Source organism: Phocoena sinus, chromosome 20, assembly GCF_008692025.1.
Source record: "Phocoena sinus isolate mPhoSin1 chromosome 20, mPhoSin1.pri, whole genome shotgun sequence".
In the NCBI taxonomy this organism is placed as follows: Eukaryota; Metazoa; Chordata; class Mammalia; order Artiodactyla; family Phocoenidae; genus Phocoena; species Phocoena sinus.
Window position 1 is genome coordinate 35,351,260 of NC_045782.1, and position 24,946 is coordinate 35,376,205.

Sequence of the window (24,946 nt, forward strand, 5' to 3'; positions counted from 1 at the left end):
GGACAAAAAACAACATTTGAGAGGATGCCAAGGACTCCCTGATGCTCTCACCTTCCCGGTCCACTCCTACACATCCCTCCAGAGTCCCTTTAAGTGTCACCTATCCAGGGAGTTTGCTGACCACTCCCCTCTCCCCAGGGCTTTATTAGATGGTGTCCCATGGTCCTTCTCAAATTCCAGCAGTTCTAAAGCCTCCAATGCCCACCCTCAGTTTTGGATGGGCGCTGTGAATTAATCCAGTCCCTTCCAGGTATCTCTGTTACTGAAGGGAAGGAAGCAATAGATAAATAATGAATCATCTTTATATGAGTTTCCTGGAATGGTCAAATTCATAGAGACAGAAAATAGAATGGTGGTTGCCAGGGACTGGGGGGAAGAGGGAGTTACTGTTAAATGGGTGCAGAGTTTCAGTTGGAAAGATGAAAAAGTTCTAGAGGTGGTTGCTGGTGATGGTTGCAAAACAATGTGAATGTACTTAATGCCACAGAATTAGACACTTAAAAATGGTTAAAATGGTAAATTTTATGTTATGTATGTTTTACCACAATAAAAAAAGAACTATCCAAAGTGGCAAATCATTTTTTAAATGACTTTTCAAAAACACTAGCAATTCATCCCAAATGATTTTATTTTAGAATCTATCTCTGTTCTTATAATATGATCAATTCAAGCTCTAATTCAGACATATTCTTCTTATGTGGCCTTAGATAACTCTGTGAAGTTGGCAAAATAATATTTACCTCACAGGGATGTGGTGCTGAACTAAGAGTGTGTAAAATTCCCTCGTAGAGGGGAGTTTTAACTGGCATAAATATTCTTTGCCATATGCACTCCCTGGAGATGGGCTCATGCTTTGCCTGCTCCCGTGATGCTGGAGGCCACCAAAAAGCCAATTATGTCCCAAGATTCCTCGATGCACATAGATTTCTGTCCTCTTCTATGTTATCTCGGATACCCAGGGAGGTCACAGCTACTAAGGGCGGTTCCCAGTGGTGGAAAGAGTGAGGCTAATGAAATGGTTTCATTTCATTAAATGAAACCATGTCAAGCTTCATTGTGCTGGGTACACAGCAGGTACCCTATGAATGACTGTTCCCTTCTGCTTCCTCCTTTTGCTTAAGAAGGAATAAGAAAGTTGCTCGGGTCTTTTCTGAACGGAGATGTACCTACCTGGGATGGGAACTGTGTGCAGGGGCATCACTTCCACCCCGTGGACAGGGTACCCAAAGGGCAGGTTGGGCTGAGCCAGCAGGGGCGGTGGGCGAGGCAGCCCTTCTCTGCAGAGAAACAAAACCATTGGCAGCTGCTTTGACGCCTGTCCCTAGTTAGTTCTTAAAGTGATGTTTGTACCCAGAGCTTTGTGCTGCCAATGGTGAGAAATTGAAAGTAGACTGGCCCGATCTGCCCTCCATTTTCTCTCCTCCTTTATTCCTGCCCCTCCGTCCAGCCTCTAATTCCGCAAAGGAATTGAAGCAGATTACAACAAAGCACATTCAAAATCAAAATCACGGGCTTCCCTGGTGGCGCAGTGGTTGAGAGTCTGCCTGCCAAGGCAGGGGACACGGGTTCAAGCCCTGGTCTGTGAAGATCCCACGTGCCACGGAGCAGCTGGGCCCGTGAGCTACAAATACTGAGCTCTGCGCGTCTGGAGCCTGTGCTCCGCAGCAAGAGAGGCCGCGACAGTGAGAGGCCCGCGCACCGCGATGAAGAGTGGCCCCCGCTTGCCACAACTAGAGAAAGCCCTCGCACAGAAACGAAGACCCAACACAGCCAAAAATAAATAAATGAATAAATAAAAACAAAAAAATCAAAATCACAACCAGCAAAACAGAAGAAACAAAATAATCAGACCATATCGGCCAACCCAGCAGCAGTTGCTAAACACCAAAGACACATCTGAACTTCCTGGTAGGCAAGGTACAAAGTAATTGACAACCAATACGCTGGACAAAGGGCAAAGCAGACCAACTCCTGAACGGTGGTAAAACTTTTCTTGTCACTGAACAAATATATAAAACTTTATCTAGGAGTGGATGTTGTCTCAATATTTTTAGAGCAACCACAGTGACCATTTCCAGGTGGCTTTGTTGTTGTAACAACCTTCAGTCAAACGCATAACACAATCCAGTGATATTTTGACTGTTTGAGGGACTAAAGGTAATACGGTTGTTAGGTAGGCTTCAGGGATCCGCTTAACCATGGAAATCATTTAGATTACCTGGAAGAAAGATTAGACTCCTGAAGTATTCACAGGAACATGAAAAGGACAAAATTTTTAAATGGAAAGGTACAGAAATAGGCAATTAACAGAAGAGGAAATACAAATGGCTAATAAATATATGGAACACGCTCAGCTGCAATATTAATCAGGGAAATGCAACTTTAAAAACAATGCAAAAAACAATGATACCTTTTCCTTGAAGCTTTAAAATTTTATGATAGCCAGTGTTGATCAGGTAGAGAGTATGTAAATAAGGTACTACACGTCCCGACTCTTCATGAAAGTGTGAATTAATATTGGTCCTCTTGAAGGCAATCTGGCCACATTTATTAAAAGCAGAAATAAGCATATCCTACGACTCAGTAATTCAGATGCTAGGTAAGGGGAGAAACTTGTGGTTGTCAACAGTAGCACATGCATAAGGAGGTTTGTTTCAACATTGCCTGAAGTGAACATCCTTATACACATCTTAATAAATGAATGAAAGAATGTAAGTATAATGTAATATTATTACAAATTATGTAAATGCAATAATGAAAATTTTGCAAAAATCTGAATATCTTTCAATAGGGGAATGGCTTAATAAAATTCATTGCATTCATATTCATAGTTGTATAGCAATTAAAAGGAATGAGCTGGATGTATCGAACGCTCTTAAAAATGTATCATTGAGGCTCCTGGTGTTGCTTGAGTGCTCATTTGGTGCACACCTGGTACCTCTTTTGTGAAACGGCAGCTGAGGAGACTCCCGGCGCTCGGATGACGGACAAAAAGCCCAAGAGTTTGTGCATCTGAGTATAGTTTATCCAGAGTGTAATTACAACTGGGGGTGGGGGGCGTCCCTCAGACCGCAGGGGAAAATGTGAGGATCTTGAGCCCTTGAAGGGTTGAGGTGAGGAGAAAGCCCCAAGCAGGATCTTCTTTCCTGAGCATGGGGGACTGACTAGCAGAAAAATTTCCCAGAGCCGGGCCTCTTGGATACCCCTAAATTAGTAGACAGCGTATCAGCCATTGAAAGCAGGTGCCTCAATGACTTGGCCCAGCCCGCTGTCCCCTGGAAAGCTTGGACACTTTGTGTGAAAGGGGCTTGTAAGGCAAAATCTTGCTTACTCGCTTGCCTGCCGCCAAGGGACACACAGCCATTGATATTCATGTATAATAGTGGCGCGTGAGATCTGGTTGTACTGACGCAGGAGAGTCAATTGTTGAATTTTCAGGAGCTTTGAAAGCCAGCTTTTAAACACAGCCAGTAATAAAAATTAAATTATATACAATTAAAATTAAATACAATGGGAACACAGGTAATAAATACTCAAAACTCTCCACTTCCAAATTATTTTACTACATTTTCCTATTATTCTGCTCTTGAGGTTATTTTTGTCTATTGTATCTGTATGGTGGAGATGTTTTATAACTGGGATTCAGTGATGTCTTGTCTGTAGCTTGAAATCAGCCACAGTGTGATTGAAACCACAGAAGTTGGCAGACACTACAAGCCACTATCAAAAGCCCATTGTTAAACATTTACACCACTGTTCATACTCCCCACCCCCAACATACATAAACACACCTCCACACACGCACGCAACACACAAACGTCCACCCCTCTTCTAAAAACACAAACTAATACACTGTACAAACTTTCTGCACCTTGATGCGGAAAGGTGCAGATCTACTTCACCTTCTAAAGGTACAGCGGGATCTACTTCATTCCTTTTTAATGCCTGAAGCTTCATCCTCCAAACTGCTTCTCTTCCCTTAGGAAGTGAATCACACCCAGAGCTCTGTCCAGAGTCACACATCACCCTATGCCTCTTATTCATTCATTTCTTGACTTGCCTGGCACAGTGCTAAACTGAGGACAAAGAGATCAATCAAGTCCCTTTCCTGGAAGGGTGAGAACCCAGAGCCAGACTCCAAAAGCTAGAATACAAAGTCATCTGTTCAGTTACAGAGGTCAGGCCAGCTCTGAATGTCACCTTTTTCTTGAAGTTCCTTTTTCAATTCTCAGAGCTAGATGCTGTTCTCCCTCTGAAAACCTACCACATCCCTCCCTCTGACTGCTATTACAACATTGAGCTTGGGATTGAACTCTTGAGTTCCATGCAATTTGCTGAAAACACTCCCTGGGCCACAGACTGCTCGTGTGCTCTGTGATGATGGTGGCGCAGGGAGGATGTGGTGGGGAGAGTGGCCACTTGACCCCGGGGGGAGGGCACAGTCTGTATCCCTCTGTTATACTGTACCCTCATTGAGAGATGTTGTCTAGATCAGATTGATCTTTTTTTTTTTTTTTTCGGTACGCGGGCCTCTCACCGTTGTGGCCTCTCCCGTTGCGGAGCACAGGCTCTAGATGCGCAGGCTCAGAGGCCATGGCTCACGGGCCCAGCCGCTCCACGGCATGTGGGATCTTCCCGGACCGGGGCACGAACCCGTGTCCCCTGAATCGGCAGGCGGACTCTCAACCACTGCGCCACCAGGGGAGCCCGCATTCCCAAGTTTTATAAATCTTTATTGAAGGACTATTTCCTCAATTCTCTTTACTTGGTTTATTCCTAATAGTTCCTTCCAGGGACCCTGCAAGAGCAGGAGTGCCTTCCTTCTCTCCCTGGACCCACACCCTCAGGAGACAGTAGGGAGAGCTTCTGTTCCACCTCAGGGCCCAAGAGCCCTTATAGTCTGCATTACCTCCTCTGAAAGTGTTCAAATTCAGCCTGTCTCCTCACTTTCACCGCCGGGAGGTCACTCTGGCCATAGGCGTCCTCAAAGTTATAGCTTCCCTGATGTCCCGAGGCTTCACATTTGCACTGGTTTTTCGGGAAGAGCCTAGAACAAGATGAGGACTAAGGTCACGGATTGGGTGGGTGGGCTGGTGGGTAAGGCGGGGCCTGAAGCCTAACCCAGTGTGTTGTTCCCCTCAGACTCTCCTTTCCCATAGCCACCGTCCGGGTTGGGTTGAGACTCTAGAATGTCAGCAGTGGCTGTTCCCAAAGACACAGGGAGGGGAAGGAAGGGGAAAGGGCAAGAAGGCCCTTCTCTCAAAACCAACGTATGGCTACCAAAGGGGAAACGTGGGGGGAAGGGATAAATTAGGAGCTTGGGATTAACATAGACACCCTACTATAGATAAAATAGATAACCAACAAGGACCTACTGCATAGCACAGGGAACTCTACACAATATTCTGTATATAACGGAATCACTTTGCTGTACACCTGAAACTAACACAACATTGTAAATCAACTAGACTCCAATAAAATAATAAAAAATAAATTTTATAATCCAAAAAAAGGCCCCCTCTCGAGTCATCTCCTGCACCAAACTTCTGCCACACTGCGCGGCTTGTGAGATCTTAGTTCCCCGACCAGGGATCGAGCCCAGGCCCGGCAGTGAAAGCTCAGAGTCCTAACCACTGGACAGCCAGGGAATTCCCCAAGCTTCTTTAAATTTGAGAGTCGTAGGAATGTCAGTGGCATCTCAGCAACCCCGACCAGAAGAGGAAGCCAGAGGGAAAGAAAGGCAGCATCTTTCCTGTGGTTTGGGTTAAACAGGCCCTCCAAAATCGTAAGGGACTTCGCTGGGAACAGAGTCCGTGCCCTGCAGACCAAGCCTTTTCCTGGTTCCGTGGTTTGGAATCACGTTCGCAATCAACACAGGTGCAGGAAGGTAGGGAACTGGCTGTAAAGTGGGCACAACAGGACACTGTGAGCCACAGGAAGGAAAGGTCAGACCAAGGTGGAATAACTTGTTATCTCACCAGATTCCATCATAGGCAAAGAGGCTCCTGACATGTTCCTCAGGTAGAAGCTTCAGCATCCCGGCAGCCGGAGCAGGGTGAGAGAGCCGTGGTTTGTGGTTACTGGACTGTGTATAAAGGTATACACTTCTGAACATAAATAACACAGTGCCCAGGGTCAAGAGTGAGACCGACATCTTGAGCATCCACAGACATCTACAGCTGTTGCGACACAAAAGAGCAAAGGCTGTTAAAGTTATTTTTCTTGATTATGTAAACAAAAAAGACTTGATTGTGTAATATAGACGGGAACAGTAACTGGAGGAAAAACGTCAGTTAAACCTGTATCTTACACTACTTAGCAAGATTGATTTCTGTTAAATAGAAGAGTAAAGAATCAATTTGCAACAGAGAGACTCAATAAAAAATCAGAAATAAAAGAATAGGCGGGGGCTTCCTTGGTGGCGCAGTGGTTGAGAGTCCGCCTGCCGATGCAGGGGACATGGGTTCGTGCCCCGGTCCGGGAAGATCCCACGTGCCGCAGAGCGGCTGGGTCCGTGAGCCATGGCCGCTGAGCCTGCGTGTCCGGAACCTGTGCTCCGCAACGGGAGAGGCCACAGCAGTGAGAGGCCCATGTACCGCAAAAAAAAAAAAAAAAAAAAAGAATAGGCAAAAAGAGCCCAAGGGGAAATAAAGAGTAAGGTTTGCAATATTAATGTCAACACAGTTGAATTCGAGGCAAAAAAATTAAGTGGGACCAAAAGGATCACTTATCATGATCACATGAATGATCCACAAAACAGATGTAGAGGTCATGAACTTTATCCATTAAATAATAGCATTAAAGCACACAGAGCAAAGAATGGCAGGATATGGAAGGAGAAGGATTACAAATACGAAGATAGTCATAGATTCTAACATTCTCACATCTAACACTCTAAAATCTCAGTCCTTAACGGATCAAGTCTCAAAAATATATAAAGCAATAGAGCAACTAAATTATAGAGCTCATATTCTGTTAAAAAGCTTTTAGAACATTTACAAAAATGGGCCACTTATTTGAACACAAAGAAAACCATAATAAAAAAAAAAAAAAAGAAAACCATAATAAAGTAGAAATCGTTCAGATTATACACTCCACACTCTGACAAGTACAATCAAAATGAAACCTATAATAATAAGCCCCCTCTCCCAACAATGTGGAAAAAAATTTTTAAAGCTTTCCAAAGCAAGTGTTTGAATCAAGGACAACATTAGAACAAAAATATAAAACTAATGGAGGTACTATACTACATACAAAACTGTGGAACACACTAAAACTATACTGAGTGGAAAATTTGAAGCTTTAAATACAAATTTCTGATCACAAGACATAAAATAAATTAAACAATCAAATAGGAAGTTTGAAAATAGATAACAAAATGAATCTAAGAAAAGCAGAAACAAGAACTTAATAACAATGCAAATGGAAAGTGGCAAGTTAGAAAAAATCCTGAAATGAAATAATTGCTAAATCTAAGCACTGAGGAGAAAAATTTTGAGATACCTGCCTACTTTATAACCTCCCTGCTCTAAGACTCTTCTCCTGACCCACAGAGGTGACACCTATGAGTCTAGTTGTACCACACGATGCTCCCCTGGCCATGGCTGATTGGACCAAGGGTGGACACCTCTGACCTGGGCTGATCAGCCAGAACTTCTTCCCAGGAATCGGGAAGCAGAGATATTGATCAGTTAAACCTGGTCCCCTGAACTGAGAATAGAGGGGAGGAGAGAAGGGAGAGAAGATAGAAGATGAGCGACACAAGAAGCCTAGATCTTGAATAGCTAGATGAAAGAGATGACTTTCCAGAAAACCACAAATAACCTAAACAGATCTGTAAAAGTGAAAAAAAATTGAGGAAGTTGTCAAAGGCCTATGTACTCAATAAAGTCCCAAATCCATGTTTCATAAGTAAACAACTCAATGCCGATTTATAAAAACCAGTTTTAGGGACTTCCCTGTTGGTGCAGTGGTTAGGACTCATGCTCCCAATGCAGGGGGCCCGGGTTCAATCCCTGGTCAGAGAACTAGATCCCACGTGCATGCCGCAACCAAGAGTTCGCATGCCACAACTAAGGAGCCAGCAAGCCGCAACTAAGGAGCACACGTGCCACAACTAAGGAGCCAGCGAGCCACAACTAAGACCCAGCACAACCAAATAAATAAATTAAATAATAATTAATAAAATAAATTAAATAAATAAATTAATTAAATAAATATTAAAAGTTTTACAACGATGCAAATGTAGGTGTAGATGAATAATGATGTAAATATGCTAAACAAATATTAGCAAATACAGTACAGTGGTATCCTAAATGAAAGATTCACCATTAACAAATGGAGTTTTCTCTAGGAGAGCAAGGATGTCTCAGTGCTATAGTGTGGCTGAACCACTCTGACTCCATTTTGTCAGCTTATCTTAGGCCCACAGTCCTACTCGCTCCCCTTTCTTTTCTTTTCTTTTTTTAAAGAATGACAGCGTCATCAAATTCATTACACAATTTTCAACCTAACAAAAAGAAACAAATCACCGACAACAGAGGAACGTGGTCTTGACCTTTTTGAGGGTTGGGTTTTTTTCCTTTTGCCGTCAGGAAATAAAACTAAGAATTATGTCACTGAGTACAAACGAAAGTGGGGAGAAAAAAATTCTCCAGGTAAATGGCTTTTCTGGTATTCTATAGTTTTTTTCTCCTTAAACTGTTACCTGCTCCCTTTTCCATGTCATTGAGCCTACTCACAAGGAATGTGCCCAAGAAAGGTAAGTTTCCTATCAACTTTTCCCCTGGCCTTTTCAGCCCTGGAAGGACGCCTTTTGTTGACGCAGATGGTTAATGGTCATGAGACTCCCAAGGGGAGGGGAAAATAACCCGGTTCCCATCAATATGGACATGATTCTCCCTAGTAGTCAGATTCTATTTTTAGCTTTGGCCCTTTAAATCCCCCTGTACCCTTTTCTGCAGCACAGTGCAGCTTTGAATGTCTATGGATCAAATGCCTCTGGGTCCTCTGCCAGATCCAGCCCATAAGTAAGTTACCCACAATAAACTTTATAACTGCACCTCATGGAGTTGCCTGCTTCGTTTTCCGGTATCAAAGTTCATTCTCAGTTAGAAGGATATTATTCGATGTCTCTGCCTCCCAACAATCACATAATTTATTAATAAATTTCACCAAGAGAAAATTCAGGTCAGGAGAAAACCCAATATGATTATTTTGACAGATGATTTTTTTTTAATAAATTTATTTATTTTTGGCTGCGTTGGGTCTTCGTTGCTGCACACAGGCTTCTCATTGCAGTGGCTTCTCGTTGCAGAGCACAGGCTCTAGGCACGCAGGCTTCAGTAGCTGTGGCTCGCGGTCTTTAGAGCGCAGGCTTAGTAGTTGTGGCGCACAGACTTAGTTGCTCCGTGGCATGTGGAATCTTCCCTGACCAGGGATAGAACCCGTGTCCCTTGCACTAGCAGGCAGATTCTTAACCACTGCGCCACAAGGGAAGCCCTTGACAGATGATTTTAAAAGTATTTAATAAAATCCAACATCCATTCTTAATTTGTTAAACATCCCTCATTTAAGAAAGGACCAAAAACAGTCTCCCAAGGCAATAGAAAAGCAAAAATAAACAAATGGAATCTAATCAAACTTACAAGCTTTTGCACAACAAAGGAAACCATAAACAAAACAAAAAGACAACCTATGGACTGGGAGAAAATATTTGCAAATAATGTGACTGACAAGGGCTTAATTTCCAAAACATACAAACATACAATTCAATAACAAAAAAACAAACAACTCAATCAAAAATGGGAGAAGACCTAAATAGACATTTCTCCAGAGAAGACATACAGATGGCCAAGAGGCATATGAAAAGATGCTCATCATCGCTAATTATTAGAGAAATGCAAATCAAAACTACAACGAGGTACCACGTCACACCAGTCAGAATGGCCATCACTAAAAAGTCTACGAATAATAAATGTTGGAGAGGGTGTGGAGAAAGGGAACTCTCCTACACTGCTGCTAGGAATGTAAATTGGTGCAGCCACTATGGAGAAACTAAATCAGAGCTACCATATGATCCAGCAATCCCACTCCTGGGCATATACCCAGACAAAACTATAATTCGAAAAGATACATGCACCCCTATGTCCATAGCAGTACTATTTACAATAGCCAGACCCCCTGGAAACAGCCTAAATGTCCGTTGTCAGATGAATGGATAAAGAAGATGTGGTGTGTGTGTATATATATATTATATATATATATATAAAATATATACACACACACACACACACACACACACACACACACAAAATGGAATATTACTCAGCCATAAAAAATAAAATAATAATATCATTTGCAGCAACATGGGTGGACCTGGAGATTACTGAGCAAAGTAAGTCAGAAAGAGAAAGACGAATACCATATGATATCACTTATATGTGAAATCTAAAATATGACACAAATGAACATATCTATAAAATTGAAACAGACTCACAGACATAGAGAACAGACTTGTGGTTGCCAAGGGAGAAGTGGGAGTGGGGGAGTGAAGGACTGGGAGTTTGGGATTAGCCGATGCAAACTGTTATATAGAGAATGGGTAAACAACACGGTCCTACTGCATAGCACAGGGAACTATATTCAATATCCTGTGATAAACCATAATGAAAAGATATGAAAAAGAATATATATGTACAACTGAGTCACTTTGCTGTACAGCAGAAATTCACACATTGTACATCAACTATAATAAAAAATTTTTAAAAAGAAATGACGCCACACTAGTAACATGGGCACACCTAACATCTGGATCTTGGTTCCCATGCAGTATGTTCCCTTCTAAAGGAAATCAGAGCCCCCTGGAGAAATGGTTGATTCTGGCTTTGGGGCAAGGAAAACTCAAAGCAAGTCTGGAATATCCTGTGGTGTCAGAAAGGAAGGAAGCTATCTAAGAAGACCACAGTTATGTCCAAAGAAAAAGAAGCCAGTTTAGGGTCTTCTACCAGCCATATTTTGGGACAATTGATACATCAACAAGAACAATGGCTATAATTAACTATAACACATTGAATAAAATTAAATAAAACCCATGAGGCTTCCCTGGTGGCACAGTGGTTGAGAGTCCGCCTGCCGATGTAGGGGGACACGGGTTCGTGCCCCGGGCCGGGAGGATCCCACATGCCGCGGAGCGGCTGGGCCCATGAGCCATGGCCACTGAGCCTGCGCGTCCAGAGCCTGTGCTCCGCAACGGGAGAGGCCGCAGCAGTGAGAGGCCCGCGTACCGTAAATAAATAAATAAATAAATAAAACCCATGAAGCTAATGATACCCAAGGGGAAAAAATGCAAGGGGTGAGTGGGGTACTTAAAAAAAAAAAAATTTTAATTATAGAAAAAAATCCAAGTAAATACAAAAAATAAAGAGAAAAATAAAATAAATTTTACTGTACCCATTACCCACCTTCTACTCCTGTACAAAATGGATTTATCTATTTCTTTACCTATTTTCCTCACTTCTCAAATCATTTTGAAGAAAATCTTGACATCATATCATTTCATCAGCAAATATTCTATCTCTGAAGGGTAATGTGGTAGTTTTGTACTCAAATGAACCGAGCTGGAACCATGTTTCCTTGAATTCCCTTCCCTGTGTAACGCCAGGTTAGTGATGGCCACAAGAGAAATTTGCATGAAATTTAGAGGCACTGCAGGTACTGGCAAGTTCCATCCACTTGATCCTCTTTCCCTCGACTCTGGGTCCAGCACTCCTTCCCAACTACTGGTCCTGCTGACCAGCTACCCCAGGTTCACTATCAGAACTTCCTCTGAGAATTCACAGTAGTGGTAACCGTGAGGGACAAGCTTTCATATACTACTCCAGCAACTCTGTTTGTGGCTGTACTCCAGATGCTTCTGAATTCTTTCTTTTTTTCTTTTTTAAAATTTATTTATTTCTTAAAATTTTGGCTGCATTGGGCCTTTGTGGCTGCGCACAAAAAAAACTTTCTCTAGTTGCGGCGAACGGGGTCTACTCTTCGTTGTGGTGCGCAGGCTTCTCATTGCGGTGGCTTCTCTTGTTGCAGAGCGTGGGCTCTAGGTGTGTGGGCTCAGTAGTTGTGGCACACGGGTTTAGTTTCTCCGCGGCATGTGGGATCTTCCCAGACCAGGGCTCAAGCCCAGGCTTGTCTGCTCACCCGCCGGGGCGGGCGGGGCTGGGAGCTGAGGCTCGGGCTTCGATTGGAGCACAGGGAGAGGACTGGGGTTGGCGACTTGAACATAGCCTGAAGGAGTTAGTGCACCACGGCTAGCCCGGAGGGAGTCCGGGAAAAAGTCTGGACCTGCCGAAGAGGCAAGAGACTTTTTCTTACCTCTTTGTTTCCTGGTGCGCAAGGAGAGGGTATTGAGAGCGCTGCTTAAAGGAGCTCCAGAGACGGGCGCGAGTCGCGGCTAAAAGCGCGGACCCCAGAGACAGACATGAGACGCTAAGGCTGCTGCTGCCGCCACCAAGAAGCCTGTGTGCGAGCACAGGTCACTCTCCACACCCCCCTTCCAGGGAGCCTGTGCAGCCCGCCACTGCCAGGGTCCCGGGATCCAGGGACGACTTCCCCGGGAGAACGCACGGCGCGCCTCAGGCTGGTGCAACGTCACGCCGGCCTCTGCCGCCGCAGGCCCGCCCCGCACTCCGTGCCCCTCCCTCCCCCCCGGCCTGAGTGAGCCAGAGCCCCCGGATTAGCTGCTCCTTTAACCCCGTCCTGTCTCAGCGAAGAACAGTTGCCCTCAGGCGACCTACACGCACAGGCGGGGCCAAATCCAAAGCTGAGCCCCAGGAGCTGTGCGAGCAAAGAGAAAGGGAAATCTCTCCCAGCAGCCTCAGAAGCAGCGGATTAAAGCTCCACAATCAACTTGATGTACCTGCACCTGTGGAATACATGAATAGACAACGAATCTTCCCAAATTGAGGAGGTGGACTTTGGGAGCAAGATATATTATTTTTTTCCCCTTTTCCCCTTTTTGTGAGTGTGTATGTATATGCTTCTGTGTGAGATTTTGTCTGTATAGCTTTGCTTTCACCATTTGTCCTAGGGTTCTGACCATCCAGTTTTTTATCTTTTTTTTTTTTTTTTACTTTTTAAAACTTTTTTCTTAATAATTATTTTTTATTTTAATAACTTTATTTTATTTTATCTTACTTATTTTATCCTCTTTCTTTCTTTCTATTTTTTCTCCCTTTTATTCTGAGCCGTGTGGAGGACAGGCTCTTGGTGCGCCAGCCAGGCGTCAGGACTGTGCCACTGAGGTGGGAGAGCCAGGTTCAGGATACTGGTCCACAAGAGACCTCCCAGCTCCACGTAATATGAAACGGCGAAAATCTCCCAGAGATCTCCATGTCAACGCCAAGACCCAGCTTCATTCAACGAGCAGCAAGCTACAGTGCTAGACACCCTATGCCAAACAACTAGCAAGACAGGAACACAGCCCCATCCATTAGCAGAGAGGCTGCCTAAAATCATAATAAGGCTACAGACACCCCAAAACACACCACCAGACGTGGACCTGCCCACCAGAAAGACAAGATCCAGCCTCATCCACCAGAACACAGGCACTAGACTAGTCCCCTCCACCAGGAAACCTACACAACCCACTGAACCAACCTTAGCCACTGGGGACAGACACCAAAAACAACAGGAACTACGAACCTGCAGCCTGTGAAAAGGAAACCCCAAACACAGTAAGATAAGCAAAATGAAAAGACCGAAAAACACACAGCAGATGAAGGAGCAAGGTAAAAACCCACCAGACCTAACAAATGAACAGGAAATAGGCAGTCTACCTGAAAAAGAATTCAGAATAATGATAGTAAAGATGATCCAAAATCTTGGAAATAGAATAGAGAAAATGCAAGAAACATTTAACAAGAACCTAGAAAAACTAAAGAGGAAACAAGCAATGATGAACAACACAATAAGTGAAATTAAAAATGCTCTAGAAGGGATCAATAGCAGAATAACTGAGGCAGAAGAATGGATAAGTGACCTGGAAGATAAAATAGTGGAAATAACTACTGCAGAGCAGAATAAAGAAAAAAGAATGGGGTTTCCTTGGTGGCGCAGTGATTGAGAGTCCGCCTGCCGATGCAGGGGACACGGGTTCATGCCCTGGTCCGGGAAGATCCCACATGCCGCGGAGCGGCTGCTCCCGTGAGCCACGGCCGCTGAGCCTGCGCATCCGGAGCCTGTGCTCCTCAACGGGAGAGGCCACGGCAGTGAGAGGCCCGCATACCGCAAAAAAAAAAAAAAAGAAAAGAAAAACGAATGAAAAGAACTGTGGACAGTCTCAGAGACCTCTGGGACAATATTAAACGCAGCAACATTCGAATTATAGGGGTCCCAGAAGAAGAAGAGAAAAAGAAAGGGACTGAGAAAATATTTGAAGAGATTATAGTTGAAAACTTCCCTAATATGGGAAAGGAAATAGTTAATCAAGTCCAGGAAGCACAGAGAGTCCCATACAGGATAAATCCAAGGAGAAACATGCAAAGACACATATTAATCAAACTATCAAAAATTAAATACAAAGAAAACATATTAAAAGCAGCAAGGGAAAAACAACAAATAACAGACAAGGGAATCCCCATAAGGTTAACAGCTGATCTTGCAGCAGAAACTCTGCAAGCCAGTAGGGAGTGGCAGGACATATTTAAAGTGATGAAGGAGAAAAACCTACAACCAAGATTACTCTACCCAGCAAGGATCTCATTCAGATTTGATGGAGAAATTAAGACCTTTACAGACAAGCAAAAGCTGAGAGAGTTCAGCACCACCAAACCAGCTTTACAACAAATGCTAAAGGAACTTCTCTAGGCAAGAAACACAAGAGAAGGAAAAGACCTACAATAACAAACCCAAAACAATTAAGTAAATGGTAATAGGAACATACATATCGATAATTACCTTAAATGTAAATGGATTAAATGCTCCCACCAAAGGACACAGACTGGCTGAATGTATACAAAAACAAGACCCATATATATGCTGTCTACAAGAGACCCACTTCAGACGTAGGGACACATTCAGACTGAAAGTGAGGGGATGGAAAAAGATATGCCATGCATATGGATATCAGAAGAAAGCTGCAGTAGCAATTCTCATATCAGACAAAGTAGACTTTAAAATAAAGACTATTACAAGAGACAAAGAAGGACATTACATAATTATCAAGGGATCGATCCAAGAAGAAGATATAATAATTGTAAATATTTATGCACCCAACATAGGAGCACCTCAATACATAAGGCAAATACTAACAGCCATAAAAGGGGAAATCGACAGTAACACAATCATAGTAGGGGACGTTAACACCCCATTTTCACCAATGGACAGATCATCCAAAATGAAAATAAATAAGGAAACACAAGCTTTAAATGATACATTAAACAAGATGGACTTAATTGATATTTATAGGACATTCCATCCAAAAACAGCAGAATACACATTTTTCTAAAGTGTTCATGGAACATTCTCCAGGATAGATCATATCTTGGGTCACAGTCTAGCCTTGGTAAATTTAAGAAAATTGCCATCGTATCAAGTATCTTTTCAACCACAACACTATGAGACTAGATATCAATTACAGGAAAAGATCTGTAAAAAATACAAACACATGGAGGCTAAACAATACACTACTTAATAACCAAGTGATCACTGAAAAAATCAAAGAGGAAATCAAAAAATACTTAGAAACAAATGACAATGGAGACACGATGACACAAAACCTATGGGATGCAGCAAAAGCAGTTCTAAGAGGGAAGTTTATAGGAATACAATCCTACCTTAAGAAACAGGAAACATCTCAAATAAACAACTTAACCTTGCACCTAAAGCAATTAGAGAAAGAAGAACAAAAAAAACCCCAAATTTAGCAGAAGGAAAGAAATCATAAAGATCAGATCAGAAATAAATGAAAAAGAAATGAAGGAAATGATAGCAAAGATCAATAAAACTAAAAGCTGGTTCTTTGAGAAGATAAACAAAATTGATAAACCATTAGCCAGACTCATCAAGAAAAAAAGGGAGAGGACTCAAATCAACAGAATTAGAAATGAAAAAGGAAAAGTAACAGCTGACACTGCAGAAATACAAAGACTCATGAGAGATTACTACAAGCAACTCTATGCCAATAAAATGGACAAACTGGAAGAAATGGACAAATTCTTAGAAATGCAAAACCTGCCGAGACTGAACCAGGAAGAAATAGAAAATATGAACAGACCAATCACAAGCACTGAAATTGGAACTGTGATTTTAAAACTTCCAACAAACAAAAACCCAGGACCAGATGGCTTCACAGGTGAATTCTATCAAACATTTAGAGAAGAGCTAACACCTATCCTTCTCAAACTCTTCCAAAATATAGCAGAGGGAGGAACATTCCCAAACTCATTCTGTGAGGCCACCATCACCCTGATACCAAAACCAGACAAAGATGTCACAAAGAAAGAAAACTACAGGCCAATATCACTGATGAACACAGATGCAAAAATCCTCAACAAAATACTAGTAAACAGAATCCAACAGCACATTAAAAGGATCATACATGGGCTTCCCTGGTGGCGCAGTGGTTGAGAGTCTACCTGCCAATGCAGGGGACACAGGTTCGTGCCCCGGTCCAGGAAGATCCCACATGCCGTGGAGCAGCTGGGCCCGTGCGCTATTGCCACTGAGCCTGCGCGTCCGGAGTCTGTGCTCCGCAACGGGACAGCCACAACAGTGAGAGGGCTGTGTACCGCAAAAAAAAAAAAAAAAAAAAAAAAGGACCATACACCATGATCAAGCGGGGTTTATTCCAGGAATGCAAGGATTCTTCAATATATGCAAATCAATCAACGTGTTACACCATATTAACAAATTGAAGGAGAAAAACCATATGATCATCTCAATAGATGCAGAGAAAGCTTTTGACAAAATTCAACACCCATTTATGATTAAAAACCCTGCAGAAAGTAGGCATAGAAGGAACTTTCCTCAACATAATAAAGGCCATATATGACAAACCCACAGCCAACATCATCCTCAATGGTGAAAAACTGAAACCATTTCCACTACGATCAGGAACAAGACAAGTTGCCCACTCTCACCACTATTATTCAACAGAGTTTTGGAAGTTCTAGCCACAGCAATCAGAGAAGGAAAAGAAATAAAAGGAATCCAAATCGGAAAAGAAGAAATAAAGCTGTCACTGTTTGCAGATGACATGATATTATACATAGAGAATCCTAAAGATGCTACCAGAAAACTACTAGAGCTAATCAATGATTTTGGTAAAGTAGCAGGATACAAAATTAATGCACAGTAATCTCTGGCATTCCTATACACTAATGATGAAAAATCTGAAAGTGAAATTAAGAAAACACTCCCATTTACCATTGCAACAAAAAGAATAAAATATCTAGGAATAAACCTACCTAAGGAGACAAAAGACCTGTATGCAGAAAATTATAAGACACTGATGAAAGAAATTAAAGATGATACAAATAGATGGAGAGTATACCATTTTCTTGGATTGGATGAATCAACATTGTGAAAATGACTCTACTACCCAAAGCAATCTACAGATTCCGTGCAATCCCTATCAAACTACCACTGGCATTTTTCACAGAGCTAGAACAAATATTTCACAATTTGTATGGAAACACAAAAGACCCCGAATAGCCAAAACAATCTTGAGAACGAAAAATGGAGCTGGAGGAATCAAGCTCCCTGACTTCAAACTATACTACAACGCTACAGTAAACAAGACAGTATGGTACTGGCACAAAAACAGAAACATAGGTCAATGGAACAGGATAGAAAGCCCAGAGATAAACCCACGCACATATGGTCACCTTATCTTTGATAAAGGAGGCAGGAATGTACAGTGGAGAAAGGACAGCCTCTTCAATAAGTGGCGCTGGGAAAACTGGACAGGTACATGTAAAGGTATGAAATTAGAACACTCCCTAACACCATACACAAAAATAAGCTCAAAATGGATTAAAGACCTAAATGTAAGGCCAGAAACTATCAAACTCTTAGAGGAAAACATAGGCAGAACACTCTATGACATAAATCACAGCAAGATCCTTTTTGACCCACCTCCTAGAGAAATGGAAATAAAAACAAAAATAAACAAATGGGACCTAATGAAACTTAAAACTTTTGCACAGCAAAGGAAACCATAAACAAGACCAAAAGACAACCTTCAGAATGGGAGAAAATATTTGCAAATGAAGCAACTGACAAAGGATTAATCTCCATAAAATACAAGCAGCTCATGCAGCTCAATATCAAAAAAGCAAACAACCCAATCCAAAAATGGGCAGAAGACCTAAATAGACATTTCTCCAAAGAAGATATACAGACTGCCAACAAACACATGAAAGAATGCTCAACATCATTAATCATTAGAGAAATGCAAATCAAAACTACAATGAGGGCTTCCCTGGTGGCGCAGTGGTTGAGAGTCCGCCTGCCGATGCTGGGGACACGGGTTCGTGCCCCGGTCCGGGGGGATCCCACGTGCTGCGGAGCGGCTTGGCCCGTGAGCCATGGCCGCTGAGCCTGCACGTCCAGAGCCTGTGCTCCGTAACGGGAGAGGCCACGGCAGTGAGAGGCCCGCGTACCACACACACACACACACACACACACACACACACACACACACACACAAACTACAATGAGGTATCACCTCACACCAGTTAGAATGGGCATCATCAGAAAATCAGGGTCTGGGGTGATGCTGAGGGTGGAGGAGGGGTGGTGAGTAATGGAAGATGCTGGGAGAGGGGTGTTTAGAGGGTTGACCCAGAGAAGGTTGCCCAGAAGAAGAAAATTAGAATTCCTGTAATTTCTCGGGGGCTTTGGGTAGGTTTCTTGGGGGCTGGTTTTGAAGCCAAAATCTGACTCTTAGTAATGGAAATTTTGGTGTGTGTGTGCGTGTGACTCTCGTTTTCCAGCCCTAAGTCAATGAATTTTTTGTACACTGTTACATTAAAATCCACTGGTATGACTTGGACTTTGAATGCATCTTTTACCTACTCATGATTTTATTACATTATACATTAGTCATATGGAAAATATTGGTTAACTGAGTTATGCTGATCCCCCAAATGCTTATGCATTTATTTATTTATTAGCTGTGTTGGGTCTTTGTTGCTGCACACTGGCTTTCTCTAGTTGCGACGAGCAGGGGCTACTTTTCCTTGTGGTGCTCGGGCTTCTTATTGTCGCAGCTTCTCTTGTTGCGGAGCACAGGCTCTAGGCGTGAGGGCTTCAGTAGTTGCAGCACGTGAGCTCAGTAGTTGTGGCGCATGGGCTTAGTTGCTCTGCGGCATGTGGGATCTTCCTGGACCAGGGCTCGAACCCGTGTCCCCTATATTGGCAGGCGGATTCTTAACCACTGCGCCACCAGGGAAGCCCTGCTGATGTATTTTTAATGCAATATCGAGAATTCACATTCATTAATATCAACACCAATCTCATCAGAAAAGTCTCTAAATATTAAGACTGTCAAGCTCATTGCGGTGGAAATAAGTTTTACAAAGTTCTAATTTTTTGGAAAGCTTGAACTTTATGATTGGCAACTAATACTGGCAACTGGTGCATCACATGGTCCATTTTTTTGAGAAGACATCTACCCAGTACAGAAGTCTGAACAACCAGCTTATTCTTATTCATTCTTATTCTTTCAAGCAAAAAACATTTCCTTTAAAAAGCATCTACTTCAGGGGCTGCCCTGGTTGCGCAGTGGTTAGGAATCCGCCTGCCAGTGCGGGGCACATGGGTTCGAGCCCTGTTCCGGGAAGATCCCACATGTCACGGAGCAGCTAAGCCCGTGCACCACATCTACTGAGCCTGTGCTCTAGAGCCCGCGAGCCACAACTACTGAAGCCCACGCTCTACAGCCAGTGCTCGGCAACAAGAGAAGCCACGGCAATAAGAAGCCCATTTACTGCAACAAAGAGTAGTCCCCGCTCACTACAACTAGAGAAGGACTGGGCGCAGCAACAAAGACCCAACGCAGCCAAAAACAGAAAAAGAAAAAAAAGATTTCCATTAAAAAGCAGCTACTTCAGGGTCTTCCCTGATGGGCAGTGGTTAAGGATGCACCTGCCAGTGCGTGGGACACGGGTTAGAGCCCTGATCCAGGAAGATCCCACATGCCACGGAGCAGCCAAGCCTGTGTGTCACAACTACTGAGACTGTGCTCTAGAGCCCGCGAGCCACAACTACTGAGCTCACGTGCCACAACTACTGAAGCCTACGCGCCTAGAGCCTGTGCTCCGTAACAAGAGAAGCCACCACAATGAGAAGCTCACACACCACTATGAAGAGTAGCCCCCTGCTCGCCACAACTAAAGAAAGCCCTCCTGCAGCAATGAAGACCCAACACAGCCAAAAATAAATAAGTTTTAAAAAAAAAGAAAAGCAGCTACTTCAGCTCGCTACTCAAATTGCACAAGCACTTTTTCTTGAGACAACAATCACTGCACTTCAGTCTCTGTCAGGAATGTTTTACGTGTACCTATCATCAAAAAATCTACTTAAAGGGGCTTCCCTGGTGGCGCAGTGGTTGAGAATCTGCCTGCCAATGCAGGGGACACGGGTTCGAGCCCTGGTCTGGGAAGATCCCACATGCCACGGAGCGACTGGGCCCGTGAGCCACAACTACTGAGCCTGTGTGTCTGGAGCCTGTGCTCCGCAACAAGAGAGGCCACGACAGTGAGAGGCCCGTGCACGGCGATGAAGAGTGGCCCCCGCTCGCTGCAACTAGAGAAAGCCCTCGCACAGAAACGAAGACCCTACACAGCCAAAAAAAATAAATAAATAAATGAATTAATTTTAAAAAAAAAAAAAAAAAAAAAAAAATCTACTTAAAATTGACACTTAAAAAAAAAAATCAATCGATTTTACTGTTTCATCAAGGATATTCTGAAGTAAACTGGTTTTTTTCCCTGAGTGTGGTGGGAAAGTACAACTCCCACCAGTTCAAGCTAAGGTACCAGCAGCAGTTTTGCCCATCATTGCCTTTGCATCATCAGTGCAAATGTCAGCACAGTGAAAAAAGCAAGTAGCATCTTACTATTATCATGAAATAGTTGTCACCTTGCAGACTCCCTGAGGGTCACTGGGACCTTCGGGATTCTACGGCCCACAATTGGAGAAGCCCTGCTCTAGCGCATTCTTCTACAGGCTTTTCCTTCCCTAATTTTAGAAGCTCTTGATGTATAGAGATATTCACCTTTTGTCTGTGGTGTAAATAGCTAAGGTTGTCTTTCCCAATTTGTCACTTGTCTTTTTTCTTTAAAAAAAATGTTTAATTGTGGGAATAAACATAAAGTTTACCACCTTAACCATTTCTAAGTGTACAGCTCAGTAACGTTAAGTATATTGTTCACATTGTTGTACAATGGACCTCCAGAACTTTTCCCTTTTTTCTTTGCTTATATTTTTGCATGCAAATATATTTTATCAATTTTTCTGTAATTGAAATCTTAATCTTCCATTGAAGGAAAAAAGCTCCTCTTTATAAAAAAAATGAAAATTAATGTATGTAGGAGAAATGATAGAATTAGAGAAATAAATCACCACTTTGCTACCGCCAATGTAATAAATGATTCTGGCCAGGACCATCAATGCATGTTAAAACCAGCGGGTGGAAAGCTGTTGGGGAGCAGGATATTGAATGGTGCCAACGTCCAGATTGCTTACTATTTACAAAGAGAAAAAAACTCACCTTTACAATGGAATGATCAGGTAGTCACTACCTTAACCATGTGATCCAAATGAACATCACTAATAGTGAGACAGCCTAACAAAATGTCCCCCTGATATGACGTGATATGAAGCACACAAATCACTTATGGAGTATTAATGCCAAAACTGTTCAATCAAAATGTAATCAAGACTCAGAGACCTCACTACCAGTTTATAGGAAATAACAGCAGATAAAAAAGCAAACTGAATAACACCATCAACAACTATCAGACACATCAGGACATGGAACGTTCTGTAAGACAACTGGCCTGGACTCTTCAAAAAGACAATGCTATGAAAAGAGAAAAAAGAAAAAAGTGGAGGGATGGGATAGCTTTTGATAGTTTAAGGAGACTAAAAAGATCAAACAACAAAATGCAATGTGTGAACTTTGACTGGATCATTGTTTCAAAAAACAGTTTTGAAAGACATTTAGCACTAATTATTAGAGAAATGCAAATCAAAACTACAGTGAGGTACCACCTCACAGCAGTCAGAATGGCCACAACTTAAAAATCTACAAATAACAAATGCTGCAGAGGATGTGAAGAAAACAGAACCCTCCTACACTGTTGGTTGAGATGTAAATTGGTGCAGCCACTACGGAAAACAGTATGGAGGTTCCTCAAACTAAAAATAGAGTTGCCATATGATCCTGCAATCCCACTCCTGGGCAAATATTCGGAGAAAGCTATAATTCGAGAAGACACGTGCACCACAATGTTCACTGCAGCACTATTTACAATAGTGCTATTTACAATAGCCAAGACATGGATGCAATCTAAATGTCTATTGATAGATAAATGGATAAAAGAAGATGTGGTATATATGTATATAACACACACACACACACACACACACACACACACACACAATGGAATACTACTTGGCCATAAAAAAGAATGAAATAATGCCATTCGCAGCATGTTGATTGGACCTAGAGATTATCACACTAAGTGAAGTAAGTCAGACAAAGAAAAATATCATATGCTAATCATATGTAGAATCTAAAATATGACACAAATGAACTTATCTACAAAACAGAAACAGACTCACAGGGGAGTTCCCTGGTGGCCTAGTGGTTAGGATTCTGTGCTTTCAATGCCATGGCCTCAGTTCAATCCCTAGTCATGGAACTGAGATCCCACAAGGCCGCACAGAGCAACCAAAAGAAAAAAACACTCACAGACATAGAGAACAGACTTGTGGTTGCCAAGGGGGAGGGGGGTGGAGGAGGGAAGGATTGGGAGTTTACGATTAGAAGGTGCAAACTATTATATATAGAATGGATAAGCAACGAGGTCCTACTGTATAGCACAGGGAACTATATTCAATATCCTGTGATAAACCATAATGGAAAAGAATGTAAAAAAAAGAATGTATGTTATGTATAACTGAATCACTTTGCTGTACAGCAGAAATTAACACATCATTGTAAATCAACTATACTTCAATAAAATAAATTTAAAAAGCCATTTAGGGGACAATTGTGAACATTTGAGCATGGGCTGAATATTAGATCATGTTAGGGAATTGTTCATTTGTTTTAGGTGAGATCATTATATTATGATTATATAGGAGAATGCTGTTATTCTTAGAAGTCTGCTCAAGTATTTACGGGTGAAGTGTTAAGATGTCTGAAAATTCTTTTCAATGGTTCAGCCATTTGAAAGTAGGGGTGAGAGAGAAAGCAAATGTGGTAAAATATTCCTCTAGGTGGATCTAGGTGCAGGGTGTATGAGTATTCAGCAACATTGTCTCAAGCTTTCTTTAGTTTGACGATTTTAAAAATAAAACTTTGGGATTTATAAGCAATTAAGTAAAAATTCCTCAGGTAAAATATGCATAGGTGGATGCTTTCTTAACATGGCAAAAGATTTACCTTTCAAGCCAAAGCCAGCATTATGCAAAACTCCATTATATCCAGGGACAAGATAAGAATGCCCACTGCTATTTTTTAATATTATCATGAAAGTATTAATAAATGCAATAAAATTAGCTTATGGACTAAAAAAGATATATAACTAAAAGGGTAATTAAAAATATAATTATTTACAATACATAGTAATTGCATATTTGGAACAACTAAAATGTTTTAAATGGGAAACTATTAGAAACTGAGATTTTAGTAAGGTAGCTAGTTACAAAATAAATATTTTAAAAATAATAATAATTATAGTTATAATCTAGTGAGCACCTACTATGTTTTACCCCTCTGCCAAGAGCTTTGTGTGTATTTAATTCTCACAACATAATAAAGACGTTCCATTACTGCACCCAATTAACAGATGAATTAGCTGAGGGCGAAAGCAGCTTGCACAGTTGGTTGGTGTTAGATGCAGGATTCAAAACCAGACCACACTTTTTTTTTTTTTCAGACCACACTTTTAAACACTACATTACCCAGTTTTCTATAAGCCAACAACCATGAGTCAAAACGTAATGAGAGGGATTTCCCTGGTGGCGCAGTGGTCAAGAATACGCCTGCCAATGCAGGGGACACGGGTTCTATCCCTGGTCCAGGAAGATCCCACACGCCAGGGAGCAACTAAGCCCGCAAGCCACAACTACAGAGCCCACACGTTGCAACTACCGAGCCTGTGTGCTGCACTACTGAAGCCCACGCCTAGAGCCCATGCTCCGCAACAACAGAAGCCACCACAGTGACAAGCCCACACACCACAATGAAGAGTAGCCCCCGCTCTGTGCAACTAGAGAAAGCCCACGCGCAGCAACGAAGACCCAACGCAGCCATTAATAAATAAATAGATAGATAGATAGATAGATAAATAAAAGAATTAAGAAAAACCAGTATATTAGGGAAGTACAAATAAATGGAGATAAATTTCTTATTCTTGACTAGAATAATTCCACACTGTGAAAATGGAACTTCACCCTATATTAATGTATAAATTCAATACAATAACTACATAAATGAACACACAACAAAATTTTTTTTCATTTGTCAAAATGACTCAAAATGAAGTAACACATGAGAATAGCAAGGAAAATATTATACATAAGGAGAGCCATACTACTAGAGAATAAAATTATTGTAAAGCTAGAGTTAACTAAAAGCATGTTACTGATTCAAGAATAAGCATATAGGTAAATGGAATAAACCAAAGTCCAGAAATACTTGGAACTTCCCTGG

At 42.1% G+C, this 24,946-nt stretch overlaps 1 protein-coding gene across 1 annotated transcript in view; it reads right to left on the reverse strand.

The window, feature by feature from the left end:
• Positions 1-24,946, reverse strand: part of B4GALNT2 (beta-1,4-N-acetyl-galactosaminyltransferase 2) — a 52,322-nt gene that overhangs the window by 19,589 nt on the left and 7,787 nt on the right. The window contains exons 2-4 of the mRNA XM_032616712.1: positions 5,979-6,179; positions 4,910-5,047; positions 1,171-1,277 (exon numbers count right to left, since the gene is read on the reverse strand). Of these exons, the coding sequence (XP_032472603.1) occupies positions 1,171-1,277; positions 4,910-5,047; positions 5,979-6,179 (446 nt within the window). The remainder of the gene's footprint in view (positions 1-1,170; positions 1,278-4,909; positions 5,048-5,978; positions 6,180-24,946) is intronic.